This window comes from Heterocephalus glaber, unplaced genomic scaffold (genome assembly GCF_053883595.1).
Source record: "Heterocephalus glaber isolate CG9 unplaced genomic scaffold, H.glaber_assembly_v1.0 deba00001523, whole genome shotgun sequence".
In the NCBI taxonomy this organism is placed as follows: domain Eukaryota; kingdom Metazoa; phylum Chordata; class Mammalia; order Rodentia; family Bathyergidae; genus Heterocephalus; species Heterocephalus glaber.
The window spans coordinates 10,193,017-10,217,229 of record NW_028258327.1 but is presented as its reverse complement, the minus strand read 5'-3'; the positions used below and the strand labels follow the sequence as shown (position 1 = coordinate 10,217,229).

At 34.7% G+C, this 24,213-nt stretch overlaps 1 protein-coding gene across 5 annotated transcripts in view; it reads right to left on the bottom strand.

Moving 5' to 3' along the window:
* The window catches only part of Mms22l (MMS22 like, DNA repair protein), a 135,655-nt gene that overhangs the window by 9,971 nt on the left and 101,471 nt on the right, over positions 1–24,213 (bottom strand). For all 5 annotated transcript variants that reach the window (XM_004862496.3, XM_021242701.2, XM_087187958.1 and 2 more), the window contains 7 exons: positions 21,703–21,853; positions 19,356–19,507; positions 18,197–18,339; positions 12,886–13,045; positions 8,677–8,846; positions 5,658–5,869; positions 1,498–1,661 (listed from right to left, as the gene is read on the bottom strand). In XM_004862496.3, the coding sequence (XP_004862553.2) occupies positions 1,498–1,661; positions 5,658–5,869; positions 8,677–8,846; positions 12,886–13,045; positions 18,197–18,339; positions 19,356–19,507; positions 21,703–21,853 (1,152 nt within the window). The remainder of the gene's footprint in view (positions 1–1,497; positions 1,662–5,657; positions 5,870–8,676; positions 8,847–12,885; positions 13,046–18,196; positions 18,340–19,355; positions 19,508–21,702; positions 21,854–24,213) is intronic.

Sequence of the window (24,213 nt, the reverse complement as noted above, 5' to 3'; positions counted from 1 at the left end):
TCAGCATGTAATTCAGAATGGCATATGTTACGGTTTATCTCTACATGTCCCTGGAGAGCCTCACGTTCTCATAAGCAGGGCTTTTGGAAGGTGATTTGTTTATGGGAGTTTATAACTGACTTGCTATTATGAGGTGAGGTCACTCGGGGTATATCCTGGAAGGGTTTATTTCCCTTCCAGCTTTTCTCTACTTTCTGGATGCCTTGCCTTGAGCAGTTCTCTGCCATGCCAATCTACCATGGCATTCTGCTTTGGAGACAGCTGAAACCTCTACAAATTATGAGTCAAAATAAACTTCTAGATAGGCTACAATTCAAAGCTTAGGAATTATTTATTTCTGGAATTTTACATTTATTATTTTTAACCACTGTTAACAGCTTGTACCTGCAACCACATAAAGCAAAACTACGGATAAAGGGCAACTACTGTACTACCTGTTCTGTCAGCAATTTCGTATTATACAGTACAACAGCCTTTCACTGAAGTTCAAAAGATGGGTAAGTTTTCCATGAGGGCAAAGTTTCTAAACCGTCTGCAAGCCACTTCTGGATATTCTCCAGTGAACAAATTATTACTAGAGTAAATTCATATAGACATAAATGTTTTTCATATAAACATGACATTTTTTGCAAACCCAGGGTTAGGAGCAGAGATAAACATTTTAAATACTGAAATAAACATAGATTAAAAATATGCACGTTTTTGAGATAAAAAAGGAATATTTCAAAGTGTTATTTGAGCTTTCCACTACCACTTTGGGCACTGCCTTCAGATTCTTCAGGGTCTGCATTTTACTCATTTATCTTAACATTTAAAAGTACTTATGTGGAAACGTTTTGAGATGCCCTGCCTTGAACAATCACAGTATAATGATAAAAACACATATAACACCCTATTTACATTCAAAATTCTTCCAAGGTAGAACTATGAGTTTAATTCTGCATATTCCAAATATGCTTATTAAGCCATGTTACAGTAAGGATTAAATAAGTATTATTTTAGAACAATCACTGGAAATAAAGGTGATGAATCTGAAAACAAAAGAACTAGAATCAGAAGATCCTTACAGGTTTCCCTCAAATCAGCTCAGATATTCTAGCAGAAAATTATATAGAAGAAAGTCACTGACTTCTCACCACTTGATATTTGACAAACTGCATTTAATACTGGAGTTAGACTGAGTAAATATTCTTTGAGACATTAACAAGGCTAATCAAAGGAAGTGGCACATAAGCAAACTATTTGTCTCAAGAGAAAAAACAGGCAAGGAAAAAAAACCTCACTGAAAAAAAGCTGAAATACATCAGTTTTAAACCATCTTATCAAACTTAACCTCTGGTATTGGTTGGTGTTTACTGTGTAGCTATGATATATAGTATAGCTACAGATATGAAATGACATACCTTTTTAAAACTATCAATTTAACTGATGGAACACAGTAGATTCTTAACTTGTACACAGAAAATTATGACAGATCAAGTTTATAAAAAAACTAACCTTGGGGTTCACTGATCAACACCAAACATTTTAGGATGCCAGGCAGGAGTAGTTCAACTTCACTAATGTCTATATTAGTTTCCTTGAAGAATTGGAGGACAAAGGCCAAAATGGATGCTAAGCGAGGAGGGGGAGCAGGCCCTTTACATTCAAAGTAGGATTTCCTGAAAAGAAGCAAAATTTTGTTTTTTCTTCTATTTAAAGCTTCGACAGAGCTGAAACAAATGATATGTACTTTAAACACATTGGTAAATTTGCTGCTCAAATTAATAAAGTACAGTTTTTAAAATAAGTATGTGGGGTCGAGAGCAACGCGGGGCTGTGGCTCAGCAGGCCAGACCTGGCCGGAGGCCTCGGGACTCGGTTGTGGCGCGCTGCCTGAGCTTTGGTGTGCTCCATGGGTAGCAGCCAGGGCCGATGACAGACTACAGCCAGCGAGGAGCAGTGAAACAAGCTGGAGGCTCTGGAGTCTATCTACCCCGACTCCTTCACAGAAACTCTGGAGTTGTGGCCAGTGCTTTTCAGTATTATCAGAAAATCCACCCAGCTTCACCATCACTGTGACATCTGAGGCTGGAGAAAATGATGAAACTGTCTAGAATACCCTTAAGTCTACATACAGTGAAAAATAGCCAGATGAAGCTCCTCTTTATGAAGTATTTTCTCAGGAAAACCTAGTAGATAATACTGTCATAGACAGTTAAAAATTATTAGCATTACAGGCTGTGGAAAATCTTGGTGTGGTCATGATCTTTACTCTAGTGACAGCAGTGCAAGAAAAATTAAATGAAATAGTAGATCAGATAAAAACGAGAAGAGAGGAAGAAAAGAAACTAAAAGAAAAAGAAGCAGAAGAAGCAGAGAAGCAATTATTCCACGGCACCCCTGTTACAATTGAGAATTTCTTATGTTGGAAAGCCAAGTTTGATGCAGAACTCTTGGAAATTAAAAAGAAATAGATAAAAGAAGAAGAGCAAGCAGGAAAAAATAAATTAAGTGGCAAACAGCTGTTTGAAACTGATCATAATCTTGACACATCTGATATCCAGTTCTTGGAGGATGCTGGAAATAATGTGGAAGTAGATGAGTCTTTGTTCCAGGAACTGGATGACTTGGAGCTGGACGATGTTGAGGACTACCCAGACTACAACCCTGCTGGCCCAGGGAGTGACTCAGAGGACTGATGCACCATCTCCAGAGAGCTCCACAGCCACAGCATCTGTGGCTGTGCTGAGAGGCTTTTAATTTTCCTTTCTTTTTTTTCTAAGAAAAAATAACTCTCAGGAGAATATTCTTCTGATAACTTTCACCACTGAACTTAAGAAACTGACCATAAAACTTCAAGATAAAATGTTCACTTCCTCTTATTGGTGAACAGAAGTTTACATATTTAACATTATTTAATGCTGGAGGGAGATCCTACCTATAACACCAAGACTTGAAGGTGGGTTGCGGCCATGTGCATATGGGTATATGTATAAGAAACAGAAATAACTCATGTTTTCTATCCTGGAGATGATGGTTACTTTTGGATTCCAAATGTTGTCTTTCATATAAAGTGTTAAAATACTGAGATAAATAGGAAATTAAACCTGGATTCTAGCCTTTTGACACAGTAAATATAAGTTTTAACAGAATCAGAAGCCCAGATTATACACAGGAATAAAATGGATGTCATCACTATAAAAAAAAAAGTATGTGAATTTTACCATGCTATTTTCAAGAATTTTAGAAAGAATGATTGCACATCTTTTTGGTGTGCTAATATGTGCTAAAATGACACGGACATAAACTAAAGTCACATGACTTTACAGTGAATTTAAACCTAATTGTTAATTTGGATTATTTTCCCTTTCTAACGTAAGTCTGATCTCTTCTATCATGTCCTCAATGCTTCAACATTTTCTCTAGTGCAAATCTGCCTACACAAATATCCTCACAAGGGAGAGTTTTATCTTTCCAAATAAATAAAAGGAATGTTCCGGGAATGGACTTCTACTCCAGTCATATCTGTTTCCTTCCTCTAGTCTGTAAATGCATTAAAGAACTAAGTGAGGATTTGATATCACCACTCAAGGTAAGACAAATTTCAGTATTAAAACTTAAGAGAGATTATAAGGATAATAATTTGTCTGACTTATCTTTATGGTCTCACCTCTTAGAAGTTCTGGCTCATAGCAGGTGCTCAATGACATTTGTTAAGTGAATAAATGACAGTGAGAATTATTCAGTTTCTAAAAAAAGTCTAGACAGTATGAAAATTTGTGAGATACTGCTAAGTCTAAACTATGCATCCAAATATACTTGAAAAAATTATAATTTACCATAACGAGGCAAAGAAATCACTAAGGATTATAAGCTTCTTTAAGGGTAGGAACTATGCTTCAGTAATCATTTTTATTTCTTAGAGTGATTTCCAACAAATCTACACATTAGATTTATTAATTCTTTGAGGGCAGGGTTTTGTCTATTTCAATCACTGCTGAGTTTCTAATGCCTAGAACAAATATTTACTGGGCACCTAGAGTGTTCAGGGTACAAGTCTAAGAAAAGGAATATAAAACATGGTCTCTGAAAGCAAGGGACTCACCATTTAGTGATGAAGTTAGATAAACAAAAAAGACAATTACACGATGCGACAGGAACTTTGAAAAAAATAAGCACAGAATTCTCAGGAAATCAGAGGAAGGAGCCCTGATTTTCTAATCCCTGTAGGATTAATAATAGGTAATTTCTTCATTTTTAGTAAGTATTAAAGAAAACCAAAAACCAAAGACACAAGGATTGTTAATTTTGGAGTCTTCGATTAGAAACCATGAAAACAATTTTTTTCCACCAGATTCTAAGTAGGAAAGTCAACTAATGAAGCTAGCCTCCTGTATAATGGGGCTTCAAAGTTTTGTGGGTTTAATGTCATGTAAATATTTGTCCATTTTATTTATACTAAAATTAGTTATGCAACAACTCAAGCACAACGGTAAATTACTATAGTCTTGTTGAAAACTATAAAGTTGTGTGCATGTAACAACACACAACTTTAGAAGAAAAGTAAAGAACCATCATGGTATGCTGAGATACTGTATTAGGTGCAGATTTCATACAGAAAAGGTCTAATTTAGCTCAGCATGATATTTTAGGATGCAGGCAGAGAAGTGTAAAAATGGAACAGTATTTTAGGGAAAGTAATCTGGGAACATTTTTTATGCTGGACTGGAAGAAAAGACCAGATATGGTGAACATGGTGAAGAGACTCTTGCCAGCCTTTAGGTATGGTGTGATAAGTGAAAAGAATTGTGAAAAGAAGTGAAGGAAGCAATTATTTGCCAAGGCAGAGGGAACAGAGAAGATAAAACTTCCAAATAGTAACTAAACTCTAAGAACACAAAAAGATCAGAAGGAGGGTATTAGAATTCTGTAATGAGAGGTGAAAGATATTATCTGATCATTAAAATTATCAGGTCATTGAAATACAAAGAAAATTAATACTAGATAAGCATAATATGTATCATGATAAATGCTTAAATTTAATAACTAATTTCAAATACAGGTAAATATTGCATGAAGACAAAGAAAAGATCTTTTCTATTACTGAACCGCTGTTGCAGTTAAAGGATGTGGAGTTTAGAAGAAAACCTAGAAGTTTCATTTATTAATTTGCTTAATAAAACTCAGTTAAGATAGAGAGTAAACTAGTAAAACAGAATTTCATATTGTATCTTTTTATATATTAGCATTAATCTTTTCACTTTATAATCTTTTATAAAATATAATTACTGGGCCGGGGATTTAGCCCACTGGTTCCGTCACCTGCCTCGCAAGCACAAGGACCCGAGTTCGATCTCCAGTACCACACACACACACAAAAAATCACTATATTTGTATCATATAAAATATAGCTAATGCTTGATAAAAGTCTAAAAAACCAAAAATATAACTTTAGGATTACACACATAAGGAAGATTATACCTAAGTAGAAAAATAAGCAGTTTAGAATATCGTTGTAGGCTGCTATGAGCAAATGTCACTTTCATAAATTTTTAATGTTTCTCAGGAAAAAAGTTTCTAAATTACCAGTATCCCAGTATTTTTGAAATACTCGTGTTACTTTTAGTATGGATTAACAATTTGTACATATATCTATCTTTAATACATACATGTACCTTATAACTTGTATGATGCATTTCTTCAGAGATGATATCCATGGGACAATGGATGAATTTCTCATTGCCAGCAAAACAGGATGTTGTCCAAGGCTTGCAACATGTGGTGAAGCTGGAACAAATCGCCCAATATACTGTTCAATAACATTTCCTAGCAATTGATTCAAGTAGGCATTTGCATTTTGAGACTGACAGCACACAATACTCATGCCCTACAAAAAAGAAAAAGAAAGAAACAGTAAGAGGCAAAGTTTAAAATAATATTCAATTTCAATTGATAATATCTAGGAACTTGGTAATATATTCTCCAAAACTAATATTCATGTCAGAATTTATAACTTATCAATAGATACATATGTACCTTTGAAGTTGAGCTTGGGTAATGCATAGCTATTGTATCCAACCAAATGTGTGTGCTGGGGACATGGATACAGGAAAAAGGGGGAAAGGTCAGGGTGAAAAAAGGGAAATTTTTTCTTATCCTCAGAAAAATTGACCTCTAGATTATCTATTTATTTTTAACTAAGTTAAAAAATACAGTTTAGATTAGTCTTTTTATGTAGGACACTTGTCATTTTGTCTAAAAATACAAGAATTACACTAAAAAATTTCCATGTTAAGTGTGATAAAATTTAAAAAAATAATCAATGGGAGAAGAAAGCAGAAGATTAAGATCCAGAATAACAATGATTTGTTTAGAGATTTTTCTATTCTATGTCAGGCAATGTGCCAAGTGCTTCCAAGTCATCATTTCATAAATTTCTAAAAAAAAATCCATTGAGTTAATTTACTCTTATCTTTATTATGCAGCTAGGGAAACTGAAGTTCAGAGTTGGGAGCTTAATAAAGATCACAAGAACTCTTTTTTTTTAATGTCTTATTATGTATCTGTTGATTTAACCTCATATACTGCAAATCAGTTAACAAATACATTTCATATAGATTACAATAAACTTACAAATGATTAAACACCGAGTCTTGCATATTCTGAGAAAGCAAATATATATCCTAAAGAGAGAAATGTTTTTCTGATACTATTGTTTGGTAAATATGCATTTTACCTATAAATAGAAATTTACCCCATAAGAAATTCTGAAAGCATATTTCTAATGAAAAAAGCTGTTAAAATACTAACAAACAATTGAAAGAATAAAAATGGAAACCCACCAGCTTAGTTATTTGGATGTGTTAAAGAAAACCACAAATAAGTAGAAGATAAAGTAATAAATAACAGATGAATACTTTTTAAGAATGCTAAAGAGCAAAGCTAGGTACCTTTAAGGTATTAAAAATGTCAGTTCTGCCAAAGGGTAACTGAAGTTTTTAAGAATTCCTGTTAAAGGGGATTACTTGGTTTAAGATGACCACATGGAACAATACTCTACAGACTCTTCTGCTACCCAGAGTTCCCTTCCATTCACCTGCCACTCTGTGAGATTAGCTCTTCTGTGCCTGCCTCCCCTCTTTCTACCTCCATGAATATAAAATTAGAACTTCTGCAAAATTTTAGAACTGTTTTTAAAAATTCATCTATGAAAGAGAGCTCTTGTTATCTAATCAAAATCCATTCTCTCCTTTCTCATCTTTCCTCACTGGATTTCAAATAAAAAAGTACTTCTTTTCAATATCACACAATAATGAATGACAGATCAGTATTACCAACTGGACATCCTATCAAGATATTCCACATCATTCAAGGTGAAGTTGCTGAAAAACTAGCCTGGCATGGTGGTGCATGCCTGTAATCCCAGGACCAGGAGGCTGAGGCAGGAGGACTGCTCCAAGTTCAAGGGCAACTATATAGTGAATCGAAGGCCAGCTTAAACTACATAGCAAGATTCTGTCTCAAAAAACCAAAACCAAAACTAAACACACACACACACAAAGCCCAAAACCTGAAAACAGAAAAACTCAAACAAGCCAATTGTTACCTTCATCCCTGAATCTCCAGAAATTCCATTTCAGTTAGCAGCACTACCACCTTCATAGACACTCACTCTGGAACCTAGGAAGCATTTCATTTCTGTTTCTCCACATCACTCAGAAAGTATTTTTAATCAGAGCTTATCAATATTTCTGAAATCTGCTGTGTGGGTTCTAATCTCACTGCCTTAGTTCAAAACTTTCAGATAATGTGTGGGTTATTTCAATGAACTATTTTCTGCCTTCTAAGTGTCCAACTTAATCCCCACATCAACTGTCTTAGATGCTGATACCAGAATCATTTTTCTAAAATATATACATGACTATGTCATTCCCACTTTGCTCAAAATCCATCAACACTCCCAATATAAGAGATGAATTCAAATTTTTCAGCATGGTCTATAAGTCCTCCCATTGTAAGGTTCCTCCCATTTGCATTTCTAGCCAAAATAAACAGAACTATAGTGGGACCTCAGTTCACGAACTTGATTCTTTCTATAATTGTGGTCTCAAACTGAATTGGACAAGAACCAAATCAAATTCAATGGTTAGGTTCAGTGTTGACTTTTGGGGAAATTTGATTCGCCTCTCAACCAGTTTGGTTTGTGGTCAGAATTGTGGAGAGAACTGAGTCTGTGAACCGAGGTATCACTGTATTTGCTTTTCTCCAGTTTGTCACATTTTTTCTTAAATCTCCTGCCCTTGTACATGTTTGCTCCTTCTGACAGAACAGTCCTCCATTCCTATCTGTTCTTCTCTTTTACTCTAAATATCATCCACAGTCTTCCAAGTCTGGCTGACACGTAGCTAAGGTTTCTAAGGAAAATGCTGAGCACAGCTGATAAGTGTCTGTGCAAGACTGCCTTTTCTCCACCTCAAAAAGCTTGAGGTGGAGAATTTGCCTTTATAAATTTCTTTTCAAAACTACACACAAAAAAGAAATTCAAAACTTGTTCAGTGGGCGTGCCACATATATACATACATATATGTACCCTTGAGTTTACAATGTCTAGTTTTAAAATTTGCACACAGTAAACTATATTTTAGGACAAAGATTCCGATTTTTTAAACTTTTAAGAAGCCGTACTTAGTATACCTGGAGAAACAAAGGAAGGCTCTTTTGAATTGCAGTCAACATTGCTGTAGGCAATTCCTTCTCTTGCTGTAGTACTGTATGTGGCAGCAGTAAACAATCTATGATTCGAAACAGCAATTTTTGGGCTTTAGAGGTGGCAAAGATCTGTGCCCATGATTTAACAAGAACTCCTAACAAAAAAGAAAAGTAATAATAGTTATGGCATCTAGAATATTTTATTATTTCATGAAAAAAAGTATATTTAAAACACATAGGACCAACTTAAAACATAGGCAGTAGGAAGAAGTGTACTAGGAGTCCAAAGACACATATTTCACTGAAGTAAATTTCTCTGTCATAGGTCAAGAAACAAATTTTCTGAGCAATTGGCACTTACAATGATACACACTGGTCTACATTTATTTTCTTGATACTTCTATTTTTATGTTTTTATCATATGCATAATTTTATAGATTGCCTGAATCTAGATTGTAACAAGGAAAGGTATAACTTAATTTCATTGTTATATTAGGAAAATTAGATTAGCTTTAACATTGTGGAGTGATTATTCAACCTTACTGAACTTCAGTTTTCATATCTTTCAGTTATTTAAAACAAACAAAATTTTGATTCTTAAAGAGAAACACACTGGGTATGGCGGTGCATACCTGTAATCCCAGAACTTAGGAGGGTTAGGCAGGAGGACTGCCATGGGTTGGAGGCCAGCCTGGGCTTCACAGTGAGTTCAAGGGCAGCCTGAACTACATGGTGAGACCCTTTCTCAAAAAGGAGAGAGGGAGGGAGGAAGGGGGGGAGGGGGGAGGAGGGAGGGAGGGAAGGAGAGAGGGAGAAACAGACTGCTTCACTACTTAAAATGTATTTTGATTTCCTTGATGCTAGGAATCTGCCAACTGCCACATTTGATGATAGTAAAGCTTAACAAATGAATATCCTTTGTTTAAAAAGTTTAAAATGTAAATAAAAACAGCTATATAATTTCCACTATGGTATATTACTGCTACTGAAGCCTCATTCATTGAAAATCAAGATTAAATGCTTGTCCAAACAGCATGTTGATACATCTACTGCATAAACTTCTATATTTTATTCCATCTTAGAAATCAAAAGATGATAACATTCAAAGTCATTTCCATCAAACCAAAATTTTGAAATTCAAGCTCAGAAGGAAAATAAACATGCTTATAAAAGAGTATACTGTTGTTAAAAAAAAAACAACCAATAATCACTTCTAAGAATAACAAACAGCAACATTAATCTTCTGTAAAAGGAGGTACAACCATCAATCATAAAGAAACACAATGTTCACTGGTCAATATTTTAAATGCTGCTAACTTGCTCCTCCTGTTTTCAGTAAGCAGAAAACTTTAGTTTGACAGCAATATGAGAAGAACTCATACTGTAACTTAGATTAGTATATCCATAAAGCAAATGCCATATCATCAACATCTGGAATGATTCATATCACACTCAAGTGTCACACAAGTGTGCATTACTTATACAGTAGGGACCTGCCAATCAAAAAAGCATCACCTATCTTTGTATTTCATCTTTTGCAATAATTAAAACCTTTTGCTGAATATCTTGCATTTTAGGAGTTTATAGAAGGAAAAATTAATACATTTGTTGCACTGCTGTTTCAAACTCCTTTTTAAATTTTGAGCAAAGAATATTTGTGTGCCTATGTGTGTTTATGTGTGCCTGTGGTATCTGTGCATGACAAAAAACAAAAAAAAATTAAGTCAAAATTTTTGGGAAAAATTTACCTATAGTAACTTTATTATTATTATTATTTTTAATTTTTTTATTTTTTGCTTTACCGGGGATCGAACTCAGGACCTTGCACTTGCGAGGCAGGTGCGGTGCTATTGAGCTAAATTCCCAGCCTCTTATAGTAACTTTAGTTTTAAAAAGGTCTCCTTTCTGATTATAAACATTTTTATTCATTGATAAAACTGAAATACAGAAAAACATTATTACATAACTCCCCCACTGAAAGATAATCATCACAAAAGTTTTTACATATTATTATCTACATATAAAGAGATGGGATCATTATGGTGTGCATTTAAAAACCTATTTATAGTCAGAAAGTAATCTTGCTCATTTAGAAACATTTAAAATACATTTTATACTATTGCTTGGTTTATAAAGTTACTAAATTCCAGAAATATTTATTTAGTATCTGCTATTTCCTACAGTGAAGTTCTTAAATGAATGTATTTCCAGTTCCCAATCCAGTGCTTGATAGATACTCAGAAAATATTCTTTTGGGTTCAAAACACAACATGATGGGAATGGAAAATTAGAATAATATTGCCACCACCCTGAATAAGTTTAAAATTTGGTAGGGGTATGTCAGGGACACAATTATAACAAATGACAAGCTATAGAAAAATGTGGCAGGAAGGACAGATGAATCAAGGGGACCAAGTCTATTTGGGAATATAAAAAAAGAGGGAGACTATTGGGTGGGCACTGCAGGGTCATGGGTAGAATTTCAATTATAAAAAAAAAAGAGGAAGATTATCAGAGACAGACTTGGTCAAAAGAAAAGGCATGGGCAGTCAGTATGAGATATGAAGTATAAGAAAGCCAAACCAAATAAAAGCAAAACAACCCTCACTCCTCCTACATCCCCAAAAAGAAGGAAATAAATAAGAGAGAAGTTGAAAATATTACTTATGGACCAATTCAGCTTTATCAGAAAGGACTGAACTATAATTATGATTCCAGATGCTTCCCTTAACATAGATTATGATTTTTATCAAAGTTTTGTGCCTTTCACTAGCAGGCTTGCAAATGAACAGCAGTTATCTCTAGTTAGGAAATGGCAAGGTAAATAATCATAAAGTTTTAGTATTTAACTCTTTCGTTAAACTGGTTATGATATCCCAACCACCACACTTTAAATCAGGTTCTGACTTTCAAATGTTTACATTTGCTTTTTCTGTATTTTTCTCAGAAAGTAAGTTATCTATTCCTAATTTCTAATGAATAAATGGTAGCACTGTAGCTGTATGCTTTATTCCCAGTCCTTGAGTCCTAGATAAAAGAAAGAATGCACATTAATTAGCCATTAAATAAAAAATCAGCAAGGCAGCAGGACAGGACAAAGAAGGCCCTAATCCTTTGTAAGTAAAAGTTTGCCCTATTTCTATGTTATCACCAATCAAAATGTGATCTTGTAGTTCCTGATAAGACAATCATATATTCTTTAATGTAAAGACATACCCTATAATCACACATGTAACTTGGCAAAAATCTAAACCTGGAAGCATTAGAAAATATTCTTAAAGACTAACACATAAACCTAAATGCTGAAATACTTACTAATCTAGATTTTACTATGTTAAACTTACAGTAAATTCCCACTTACATTTCTCTCAAAAATTAAGATGTCTGAATTGCTGCTACTGCTTTCACTATATTCTACATCATCCATATTTAAACATTTTTCACGTTCTCCTTTATCTTTCACAACAAAGATAAAAGGTTTCAGACAACCCAAATCAGGTTTATTTATACATTCACAAGATTAAAGGGAATAGATATAAGGCTTTGGTCACAGAGAAATAAAAAAACTCTAAAACTTAAAATTTTATATAAAAACTTCTAAGAAAATCTTTATCATGTACCTTTATCCGATTCCTATTTTGGTTAGCAACATGGTTTTAGTGAACAAAGATATTCAAATTACTGATTTCCTAAAGAAAAATGAACTCCATTGTACTGAGCAGGCTCAGAAAAAAGATTTCTTTTTGAAAAGAGAAGAGTAATGTATAACACAGGATTTAAAATGTAAATATCTTAATGGTGTTTCAAATCTTCCCCTGACCTCCTTCACACAGAGCAGACTATAAAAATAAAAGTGATAGTTTTCTGATGTTTTTAATTCTGACAAGGCACAGATAAACATTAATAAAAGGTTCATTTTAGTTATTTAGGTATTCACAATATGAGGCACAACAAACTACTGCTAGTGACTGGTTTTCGTATATTTTCTACATTAATCATAATTTTAACATAAATACAACAAGCATTTGTAGGTCAATATGAATTATTTCAAGTTTAATTATTGTATTTCAGATTATTCTTACACTTGTATGGAGGATAAATGATTCTTCCATGATAGTCCAGTTTATCTTGATACTGTAGGCTCAAACCAACCTAAGGAAATGTTACTAGCAAAATAATGTTAGAAATACATACCCATCATCCCATAAGTCAGCTGCAGCCCTGCACTGCAAATTCTTTTTCCCAAGTAAGGTTTTATGTATTTTAATACTTCACCAAGGTATTCTAAGGACTTTGTGACCATGGCAGATTTATCCGAAAGTGTCTGGAGATTCCTGTAAGTTATACCAACAGCCTATAAATAAAGGAAACATTATTTAACTTTCCAAGTTTTATACAATACAAACTGAAAAATTTCTTTTCTCTCTCTACACAAACACACACACACACACACACACACACACACAATTACAATTACCCTTGGGCCTTCATCCTTACCAATAAAGGCTCACCACAATTAAAATTCAAATGAAAAGAATTAAGTCTTGCCTTTTATAATTAAAATAAAGTTTAAATGATGAATAAAAAATAAATTCACCAATAATTATTTATACAAAGTCTGATTCAGGAAAGTAACACTGAACAGAAACATGAAACTGTGTACAAAAAGCTTGTAATCTAATCGCATCAAGATTCTGAAACAGGTTGGTTCACCATACTTCTAGTATGGTTCAGACTTCAAAATTCCTGAATTCCTATAAGGAAAACCTATAAGTAATGTTTCCAAAGTCTTAAAAGTAAAACCTATATAAACCTATATAAAGTTCAGCTTTATGATACAATAGGTGGCCCCCATTCTCAAAATCTTTTTCGTATGCCATCAGCTGCTAGCTTAACTTTCTCAGTGGAATTTAAAAAAACAAAAAGCAAAAAAGAGTGGCAGAGGGTAGAGATGGCAAATTGGAGAGATGGTAGATAGAAATATAAGGTGGGGCAATAAGAGAACAATAAAGAGGGAAAAAGAGAAAAGGAAGTATATACAAGAATAAACCCAGGAAGGTGAAAATAAGCAAGAGTTGAAAAGCCACAAAAGGAACAAAAGAAGGCTGGCTGTCCAGAACGGAGTTAGAAAGTTTGTGGAAAGCAGTAAAGTTTTCAAATCATTTTGGGGAACTCAGGATAGACTTCAATAACTTAAACTGGATGACGAATGGCACCGATATACCAACATAGTTATGCAATGTTTCCCCCACAGCTCATGGTAGGTAACATCAAGGCTGCACTGACCCAGTGTTGAAGGTTGTAGGTCTGACCCAAAGACAAAAGGTGGCAGACTATCAGGGTATTGCTGACAGGGGCTGAAATGAGGCTTCATGTGGTATAATTATGGTGAAAGGATCAAGTGTAATCTTGAGAGAACGCTGTACTAGGACAAAAGGAAGTGGAAGGTCATAATGTCATTCACAAACTGGATGGAAGGTGGTAGTAGTCAAAGAACTTTCAGATACTTCAAATGGTGCCATCATTCAGGGTGCAGTCATGGAAGTGAGTGAAGTAGACCAAAAGTGAAGACTACTGAAAACTATAGAAGCTTTGACATAAGGGTTTAAGGTAAGTTATCTGTGGTGACATTAAAACTCCCCATGTTGATAATAAAATGTGGAATGAAGAAAAAGGAACTTAGTAAACCAAAGTGACTAGGATATTAGCAAATGAGAATGAAAGATATACTTGATTACTCCTTTCTTCTAAATTTAGCTCTGTGCCTTATTTTCTAAACTTCTTTTCCCTTGAGTAGATGTCCTCAAACTTTTTGATCTCAGTTCCCTTTTATACACTGAAAAGATGAGGATCTTGATAAGTTTTCATTATTAAGTTGTATCTTTTGATATATACTGTACTAGAATTTTGTGCAATAGAAGATAGCTAGATTCTCACTAGTTCTGCACACACTTTATATGTTACAGATGAAGAAGGTCTAGCTTCAAAAACACATAGCTAGAAGTTTGCCTCAGTTTCCACAGCAGCTGGGACTACAAGTATGTGCTACCATGCCTGGCATGTGTCTGTCGGTGTTGTGCCTGTGCTCCCGCCACCCCTGACTTTCTCTATCTCAGCAGTACTGGGAGTTGAACCCAGGGCCTTGCACATGCTAGTCAAGTACTCTAACTCTGAGCTATATGCCCAGCTGCAAAAAATGCTCTGACAGATTTTTCAATACTGTAGGAATTTCTCTTTGTTACACCACAACTTGACAGGTTGTATTTCTTGGAGCTAGTGGTAGCTAAATCATGTGTCGGAGGCACCATGGAATCTGAAACCAATGTCAATGTCAATGAACATTTCATACTCTGCTACATTCAAAGGACTTGGAGTATCTTATACTTTGAGTCAATCCTTTACTCATGACTACTTGTTAAAAAGCCTCTATCAGTGATTTGGAAAACTGCAATTTACTGAATTACACAGCTTCCCAATGTTGAAAATGTTGCATTATCCATATTGGAAAAAATCAGATGCATCAATATCACCACAATTCATATCAGAAAACTCTAGGTATCAGGAAGCTCTCAAGTTCACACTGAAAAAATACAAGTTTTTCAAAATTCTAATTTTCTCGAAAGCTTGAATTATATTATTAACAACAGATACTGTCAGTTCTCTTTGAAGTGGTAGGTTTATTTTCTTCATTCATTTTTGAAAAATTGTCTGCCATACACTCTAGTCTGAGTAACCATATTTTGTCAGCTGTTCTTTCAAGATAAAAGCAGTCACTTCAACTTGGAACTCGAATAATCATACAAGTCTTTTCATTTAGACAATCACAATGGTTTGGAATGCAGCAAAGGTGCTTTAAGTGTACTTTGTATTGTCATTCACAGAATAGCAAACAGATATGTATTCAAGGGTCAAAGTATAATAAAATTAAATTTTACTGCTTCATTAATGATATTCTTAACTGGTCCCTCCCCTATGACAGCATAAAAGTGTAAGTTATAAGAGATACAAATATAACCTTAGGTTACAATTGATTTTTATTACAGTTTCTGTAGTATTTGTGCAAAAGTTGGTATAGTTTTGAGCTGGTAAAATCTCTTGAAAATGTATTAGTAACTCCCAGGAATCTATGAACTATACTTTTGAACATCAGCACCCTAAGCATATCAATTTCTGTATGTTTAGTTTTAACCTTCCCAGACTAAAAGATGTGCATTATTTCTTTTCTCTTTCGCCAGACACAAGGGATTGAACACATGACCTCACACTGAGCTATATCCCCAGCCTTTTTAAACAAAATTTTTATTTTAAGATAGGGTCTCAGTAAATTACTCCAGATGGCTTCAAACTTGCTACCCTCTTGCCTCATCCTCCCAAGTAGTAGACAACTGTGCTTGGTTAAAGGCATGTGTTTCTTAGTACTTTAACTATAACTACTTATACATCATGCCATCATTTCTAAGCAGAAAAGTGTTACTATAGCAGGCTCTACAATGATATCCTTAAAAAGGTCTGCTTGTGTGGTCAGGCATTAGCTGGCATTTGGGGGGGCTTGAGATTTGAGAAGCTTCTCACTATTCCCTAAGAATGGCTCATTGTATCTAAAATGTCTGTTTAAATAATATAGTTTAGGACGAATACCTGCTTTCCTTCTGTAATTCTGCAAGGGCAAGGCAAGGCAGGGTGTATGTAATCAGCTTCCACTAAATAACAATCATGGACACTGAGTCAGTAATGAGCTTCTCTGATAGACAATCCTTTATCTCTTGTCACAATTCCTTGTTGGAAGAATTAAGTACATCCTGTGTAACTTCACTGGGAAAAATCTCTCAGAAGCTATGTTGGGATTCTCTGGACTTCATGCACCTTTCCCTTTGTTGTCTATGCTTTGTGTCTTTTCTCTGTAACAGGTCACAGCTTTGAGTACCACTATATGCTAAGTACCATAAGTCTTCTTAGTGAATTACAGAACCTGGAGATGATCTTACAGATCCCTGATATAACTTCCAACCAAACAAGTTTACTAGGGAACTCCTCACCTCCTTCTGATCCACTCTAAATCATCATGTTTTCATTTCTTAAGGTATCAATCACTTTTCTAGCTAAATCCAGTATTTATTTCATAACAATGCAGAAATCCCATAATCATTCAATCTTGAATTCTTGCTGAACCTCACTAGTTTCAGACCAATAGGTATCTTATACCTATAATTTACATTAGTGTTACTAATTTTCACTAAAGTCATTTGGTCAAATCATACTTATTTGAAAATCTTCCTAGGATACACTGTAAACATCTTATACCAAGAGACTTGGAATTCTTTACCTACCAATTGATCTATCAACAAATTAGTGCTAAGCATATAATACGTTATATTATTATTTCAACCTTAGTATATGACTTGTATTCTCTGAAAAGTAAAAGTTCTATAACATATTTGGTTTTTAAAATCTCTAAGAAGTGCTAGGTAATGGTATCTAGTATTTGGAAGGGAAAAAAAGCCTTTGTCTGCTTAGTGATAAAAAAGAAATTTGGCTGTGTAATGCAATGGACTTCTATTTAGTGATAAAAGAACACTTAATTTGGCCTGGATTAAATTATGGAAGACTCTGAAAACTACCAATGGAAAGCCTAACTTCTACATCCTTTTCTGATCTAGTACATCTCCTAGCACTCTGTAAGTTTCCAACTAACTGAGGCTTGAGAGTCAGTGAACAATTAAAGTGTTCAACAGAAATGTGTATTTTATACCCGTATATTCTATTATTAAATACTGTTAGGGGTTATAGAACATTTCTAATTGTTATATGTAATTGTACTTTAAACTCAATAGAAACCAATGGAAGAATTAATAATTAGGGAAAGAGCTTATTATGTGTATTTATTTTCAGTATAGTTAATACAGACCATTCTGTAGAAAAACAAACTAAATCTTACTGTAAATACCTTACAAAAGACACTAATCCAAAAACATTAAGAACCTTAATTGGGCTTAGAAAACAAATACTCTCACATAAAATATATTCCTTTCAAATTAATAATTAAAAATGAAATTTTGAGTGGAGTTATTATCGAGAAAAACAAATGGATTAGATTTTAAAGTCCCAATCATATTACATATGCAGTAGTTGGGCTTATGATTACCATGCATGGAACAGAATGGATAATATTCAGCTGGAACTATTATGGACCCTATACGTGTAAATTTAGCTCCTGAATACCTAAACAACATGATTATCTAGTAATTTCAGCAATACAACATTCTCACGGTTTTGTTTTTAATCTCATGGTAAAGTTTTTATGTAGTATTCTTTAATTTTATTGTTCTTCATTAAATATAAATTTTCTGCTGTCTTTAAGAGTGTTTTGTACTATGCTTTAGATTCACATTTTTCTTCTCCCAGAATTTCACAATAGCAGCTGACCAATAACATAATTCAATTTAAAACAATTTATTTTCTAGAAAATCAGTGTAAATAATCTGGACAATTAATAAATAAAGAATACCTCAAGGAACTGAACAAGGGCTTTTTTAGGATCTTCTGGGATGGGTAAACATTCTACTTGAGCCTTTGAGAAAATATTCTTTACTTCTGAGAGTTTAAATATTAACCTTGTCAGTTCAGCCAGCTGTTCCAGATAGTCTTTTTCTGTTAAAATAAAATAATATTTATGTCTCTTAGATAAACCTATACAAAATATAAAATTTATATAATTATATATACATGATTTATAAAATTATAAGAATGTAGCATTCCTCATTTATGATATACTTTCCTTTTTTTCCCCCTGCAAATTGAACTCAGGACCTTGTGCTTGCCAGGCAGGTGTGGTGCCACTGAGCTAAATCCCTGGCCCCTATGATATGCTTTTCTTTAAAATTCAAATTGCCAAAAAATTAAAGACTGAAGTAAGTTGCTCTCACTCATGAACATCATAGGTCTAAGTGTTACTCATGGAAAGCCAACAGATGTAATAAGCAATAGAGAAAATTTAGAGTAATTTTTCAGGCCAGATATTGTGTAATTTATAAATGGCTATGTACAACATCTTTAAGAAAAGGCATGTCCTACAGAAGACAGAACTGTATGGAACAGTAAAAAAAAAAAAATCACTCAATGACTAATAGCACTAATAGCATAAGACAGGTAAAATATCTAATAAAAATGGGAGAAAATTATTCATAATTGGATATTTTCTTTTTAGGGTGTTCACATTATGACATCTGGTTAGTTTATTTATTTATTTATTTATTTTGGTACCAGGGATGGAACTCAAGACTTTGCGCTTGCGAGGCAGGTGTGGTGGCCGCTGAACTAAATCCTGGGCCTGACATCTGGTTATTTTAGATTTCTGCCTTTTTGTATGATCAATTTCTTCAGGATTAAAAAAAAAATCACTTGTCACTTGAGTAACAAGTTTTTCTTCTGGCTTCCAAGGGATGAAGTTCTTTTATCTTTATTGAAGGGAAAATTTGTCATATGTAGTTAAGAATAACATATCAAGAAAAAGGAGCAGGATACAAAAGGAAATAAACTTCTACTTATATTCATATCTACTTATAAATATATTTATATATTTATTTAACTTATGCAATAATCTAGAAAGCAAAAAAAGCTTTCAAAAGTGTATTCTCCAACCAAAAAAAAATGTACTACTTACTTACCAACTGCTTGTTCAGGATTTGTATCAATGAACAAATCATCAGGCCCATAGAGGTTTTTTACATACATTTGCAAAACACAACGGATCCATGATCTTATAGTTGACGATTGAAAAGATACATATCCCGACTGAGAAAGTGCTTCACATAATGTGCTGTGAAACAAGTTGATAAGTATTAAAATAAAAAATTAAAATGGCAATGTATTCCCTGAGTACAAAGATTAAAGAAACAAATTTTAACACCTCTCACATACCCTTCTTGGCCTTTTATTTTTAGAGGAATACACTAATATAGGGATGTATTGGTGAAAATGAATGATATAGATTTATACAAAAAAGCTTAAAATATTCTTGTTTTCATTTGCAATACTCTAATTTTTAACTTTCCTTCTTCCATTGATGGCATACATATAGGCGTATGCCAAGGGAAATGTTAAAGAACAATAATGATAAAACATGGGAAAAGCTAGGGGTCTATAACTAGCTAGGTGATATAAAAGTGAAGGAAGTGGTAAGTAACAGGAAGAAAACAATGGTTCTTGGAGTAACTAAACAGAGAAGGGGTCATGACTGCAGGAGTAAAAAAAAACATTAAAGACAAAATGTATTTCCTTCCTGTATCTCCTGATCAATTACATTGCCACTCCCTCCTTTTCTGCTTTTCCACTCCACATGCAATAAAGATTACCTCATACAGAACTCCAAAATAACATTTTCCAAAAATGTGAAAAACAATTTCTTTCTATGAAGCCAATGGCCTAGCTAAATCTGCTTTGTAATCTATTTAAAAGAGGGAATAGAGAAGATAGGGATGATTTTAACTTTAACCTACCACCTCTCAGGACCTATATGTAGAAGTTCTTGCAAGTTTCCTTGAGATTTGGACAGCATAAATGGAGAGTCAAGCTATGAAGAGCTTGCTGTTGTAACTTTCCATTGTAACCCATGCTGCATTTCCCAGACAAAGTATGTACTTTTATTTTTGCTTTTACCCTTTTTTTCTCTTTACGTAGCCCAAACTCACTTTGTAGAGCCAATTTCTCCCCCACTCTTCACTTTTACTTTCTCAAATGAACTTTGACACTATTTCTTTGCTTGTTTTGTCCAATTCTTTGTTGAGATGAGAAGAACCTGGAATCTAACTCTAGAGGGAGAGGTGAGCTGCTAAGAATCTGGTAACATTTAGCTGAGGAGCCACTTTAAGAAGCAGGTTACCGGATAACACTTCTGTATTATTTCTACTGTAACTTTAACTACAGTTGTTCTTTGGCCACTGGTCATTGGCTCTGGGCTGCACAACAAGTACCAAAGACAGTGGGTACCAGACTGTTTTGGCTGGTGTTATGACTTGTATCTATATGTCCCTCCAAAGCCTCATGTGGTCATAGGTGGGGCTTTTTCAGAGATGGCTGGATGTAGAGTGTGTGACACTGGGATTCAGGGTGTGTGAGTACTAAATCAGTCCACTGATGGGTTTGCCATAGTTCTGAGCCTGAGTGCTATCCACCCTAAGGGCGAGTAGCCTGGGTAAAATACCAGGGACAGAGAGAGGGCTAGTGTGGTCACTTGTTGCTTACTGGTTGGTATTTCACTGCTGGCTCCCTTCTGCCTGCCCTGCTTTATCATGAACTGTTTCTCCTCTGTGATGCCCCTCTGCCTTGACACTCTGCCTCGGAGCCAGCTGACTATGGACTGAAACCTCTAAAACTGAGACAAATAAACCTTTCCTTCTTTAACTTTGGGTGTCAGGTATTTTGTCTCAGTGATGAGATAAATAACTGAGACAGTTGGAAAGGGCAGCAAGTCACAAGGCGATCAACATGGACAATTTCTATTTGCACATGGAATACCAAACACAAGTACTGGGACAAAATTTTTATGTCAAAATGTGTTTAATACCAAATTTGAGTAGTTTCAAAGTAGTAGAGTAGCAAAGTATGACACTATATCATGCCTTTCACAATGGCAACTGAGCAAGGTCACTTTATGATAATACTAAACAATTTTAAAAGGGCTTAACCAGCAGCATTAACCTGAATAAAAAAAAAAGAAAAGCTATTAAACATTAGCTTCCCTGTGATTACTACAGTCAAAAAGATGATCCGAAAGCAAAAAAAAAAAAGCCAAAGCGAGAGTATATACGGTAATGATCAGCTTTAACTTACAAAAATTCTTGTTTGTTTTTTTTTTTCTTTTGGTATTGGGGATTGAACTCAGGTCCTTGCGCTTATGCAGCAGGCGGTAAAACCACTGAGCTAAATCCCCAGCCCAACTTACAAAAATTCTTAACCTCCCAAGGGTAAATCAGGATTTACATTAATGTGTAGGTCTGAAATATAGCCACATACCTATTTTGCAGTAAATGACTTAAATATCTTGCCACAACTTGGGGCCAGATGATATCATCCCAACCAAAAAGCTGCATTATTGATATAGCTGGCTGAGGCTGAAGATCTGATGGGGCTGTGCCTGGCATATCCACTGCCAGCAAAGTAAAATCTAGATTTAAAATGGGAGAAAACTAAGGTAAGAAAAAAATTTCAAAACGTGCTTCCCAAAATTATATCAATAATGATAAAAATACCAAATAACAAAATGTCATGTTTAGAAATATAGAACAAAAAGTTAAAACTGAATTAAATTCATGTTGTCATAAGAAATTTCTGTTAAGAGCATCTTGCTTTCCAATAAATGGTGTAGAAGCATCTATCTCAGTACTGTCATTACATATCTACAATGGCTCCTTCAAATCAAGCCTGAGGTTTCTGCTAATGTGCTGCCATCATTCAAAGATCATTTAAAAATATTTCCAGCATCTACCATTCTCCAATTAAGCTAATTTAGTTGTTACCTACTATAGGTGAGAAATGTACTCACCTTGGGCACTGGACAGTCTCTTCTATTAAATCAGGATCTCCCAATCAGTGACTTCTTACTTCCTTTAGAACCCACCCATTAGGAACTAGAAATCTTTAGTTACTGTGCTAAACAAATTCACTTTATTTTGTGAGTTCCTGGGAATCCAACAATTCAGCATGTACTGTATTAATTTAGGCTTCTCAATCGTTTATAAAGTACTTCCTCCTATGCAGCTCTCTCAAATGGTGACTGTTGATTCTCCCTCTCTCATACCACTTGACATGCAGATTTTTGCTTCTAGATCATTCTCCCTTTTCCCCCAAAACTCATACATATCATTAGATTATACAAGCAATGAACTCTTCTTGTTGTACTCACCTAGTTTCCCACTTCACTTTATCCCTCCTTCCTTACAGATTGAGTTCACTGTTATTTTTCTCCAAGAGCAATCCTGTCACAATCCTTTGTGATATTTCTTCCAGCAGTTTGGCCTGTAGGTTTCTTAAAACTCCTCTTTTCCGTGAATCTATCCATTCTACTTTACCCACTCACTCCCATGATGGTGATGCCCAGTAACCCTGGTATTGCTAGTAATTACAATCCCTCTATAATTTGACTTTTATGTATCCCACTTTTTGATAACAAATTTGCTTCCAATTCTGCTCCTCTAGGGCTGCCACTCCAGCAAGTCTTTGATTCCATCAGGACCTAAAACCTGTAGATCCTACATATTTTTCCCTCTGCCTCTCTGCTTTCACACCTTTCTGGCTCTCTTTAGCAGGGTCCATTACTATGCTTATTGTGTAAACCAACAATTCCCTTGCTCCTTTCTTGATTCATTTTACTTTCTCCTATTTTTTCTCTTATTTTATTTTAATTCTTGGCCTTCTGCCCACATGTACCTTCACCTGCACAAATAATGGAAAACAAAAATGCTGACTAGTCTTAAATTTAAGACTTCAAACAGGCCATTACAACTGGTCACCATTCATACTATATTCCCCCGGTCCATTCTTCATGGGTACTACTGAATACATTCTTTCTTCATCAACAGCTGATACATCCTCTCCCTTCTTCACTTTCAGTGATGGCTTCTGATACTTCTTTATAGGACCATCCTCCTCCATGCTGGTGATTGAACCTGGGATCTTCTGCATGCTACACATCTTCTCTACCACTGAGCTACACCCTCAGCCCCACTACTTTACAAGGAAAGGAGAAGAACAATAACTATCACAAGCTCCAATTGCATTTACCTAGCTGCCTATTGACCTATTTACTCAGCCATCTCTTCTGCGACTAGAAATGATTTGAGGCCAAATTCTTGTGGGATCCCATCTTCTCTTGGGACTAAAATACTAGTGACTTTCTTATACCATCAAATTTTCCTTCACTGTGGGACATTTTCATTAGTCATTATAAACATGCTGAAATCTCTCCCATGTTATATAAAATAAAAACAAACCCTTCTCTTTGACACTACTTGTTTCCCTAGCTCACATCCCTATTTTTCTTTTTTTTTTTTTTTTTTGGTACCAGGGATCAAACTTGGGTCCTTGTGCTCGTGCAGCAGGTGGCGAAACTACTGAGCTAAATCCCCGGCCCCTATTGTTCTTTTTCAAAAAAATTTTTATTTAATTTTTTTCTTTTTTTCCCTAAAGAGTGATATTAAAAAAGATTAAGATTTGTTGTCTGTAATTCTTCTTTTTCACAAATTCTCTTGAATCATCTTCCATCACTCAATTCTCTACTACCCCAAAAAGTCTCTTCAAAGTCACCAGTGATGTTCTTGTTAAATCCAATGACTGGTTCTCAGGCCTCATCTTTGACCCATGAGCAGCATCTGAATTGTTGATTACCTCTCTTTCCTGATTTCCAGGGCACCGTACCTTCTTGGTTTTTCCTTACCAACACTCCTTTATCATCTCTTCCTACCCTACAAATCTCAACACAGAAATACAGGACAGCCCAATCCTCAAGACTCTCTTTTCATTCATACT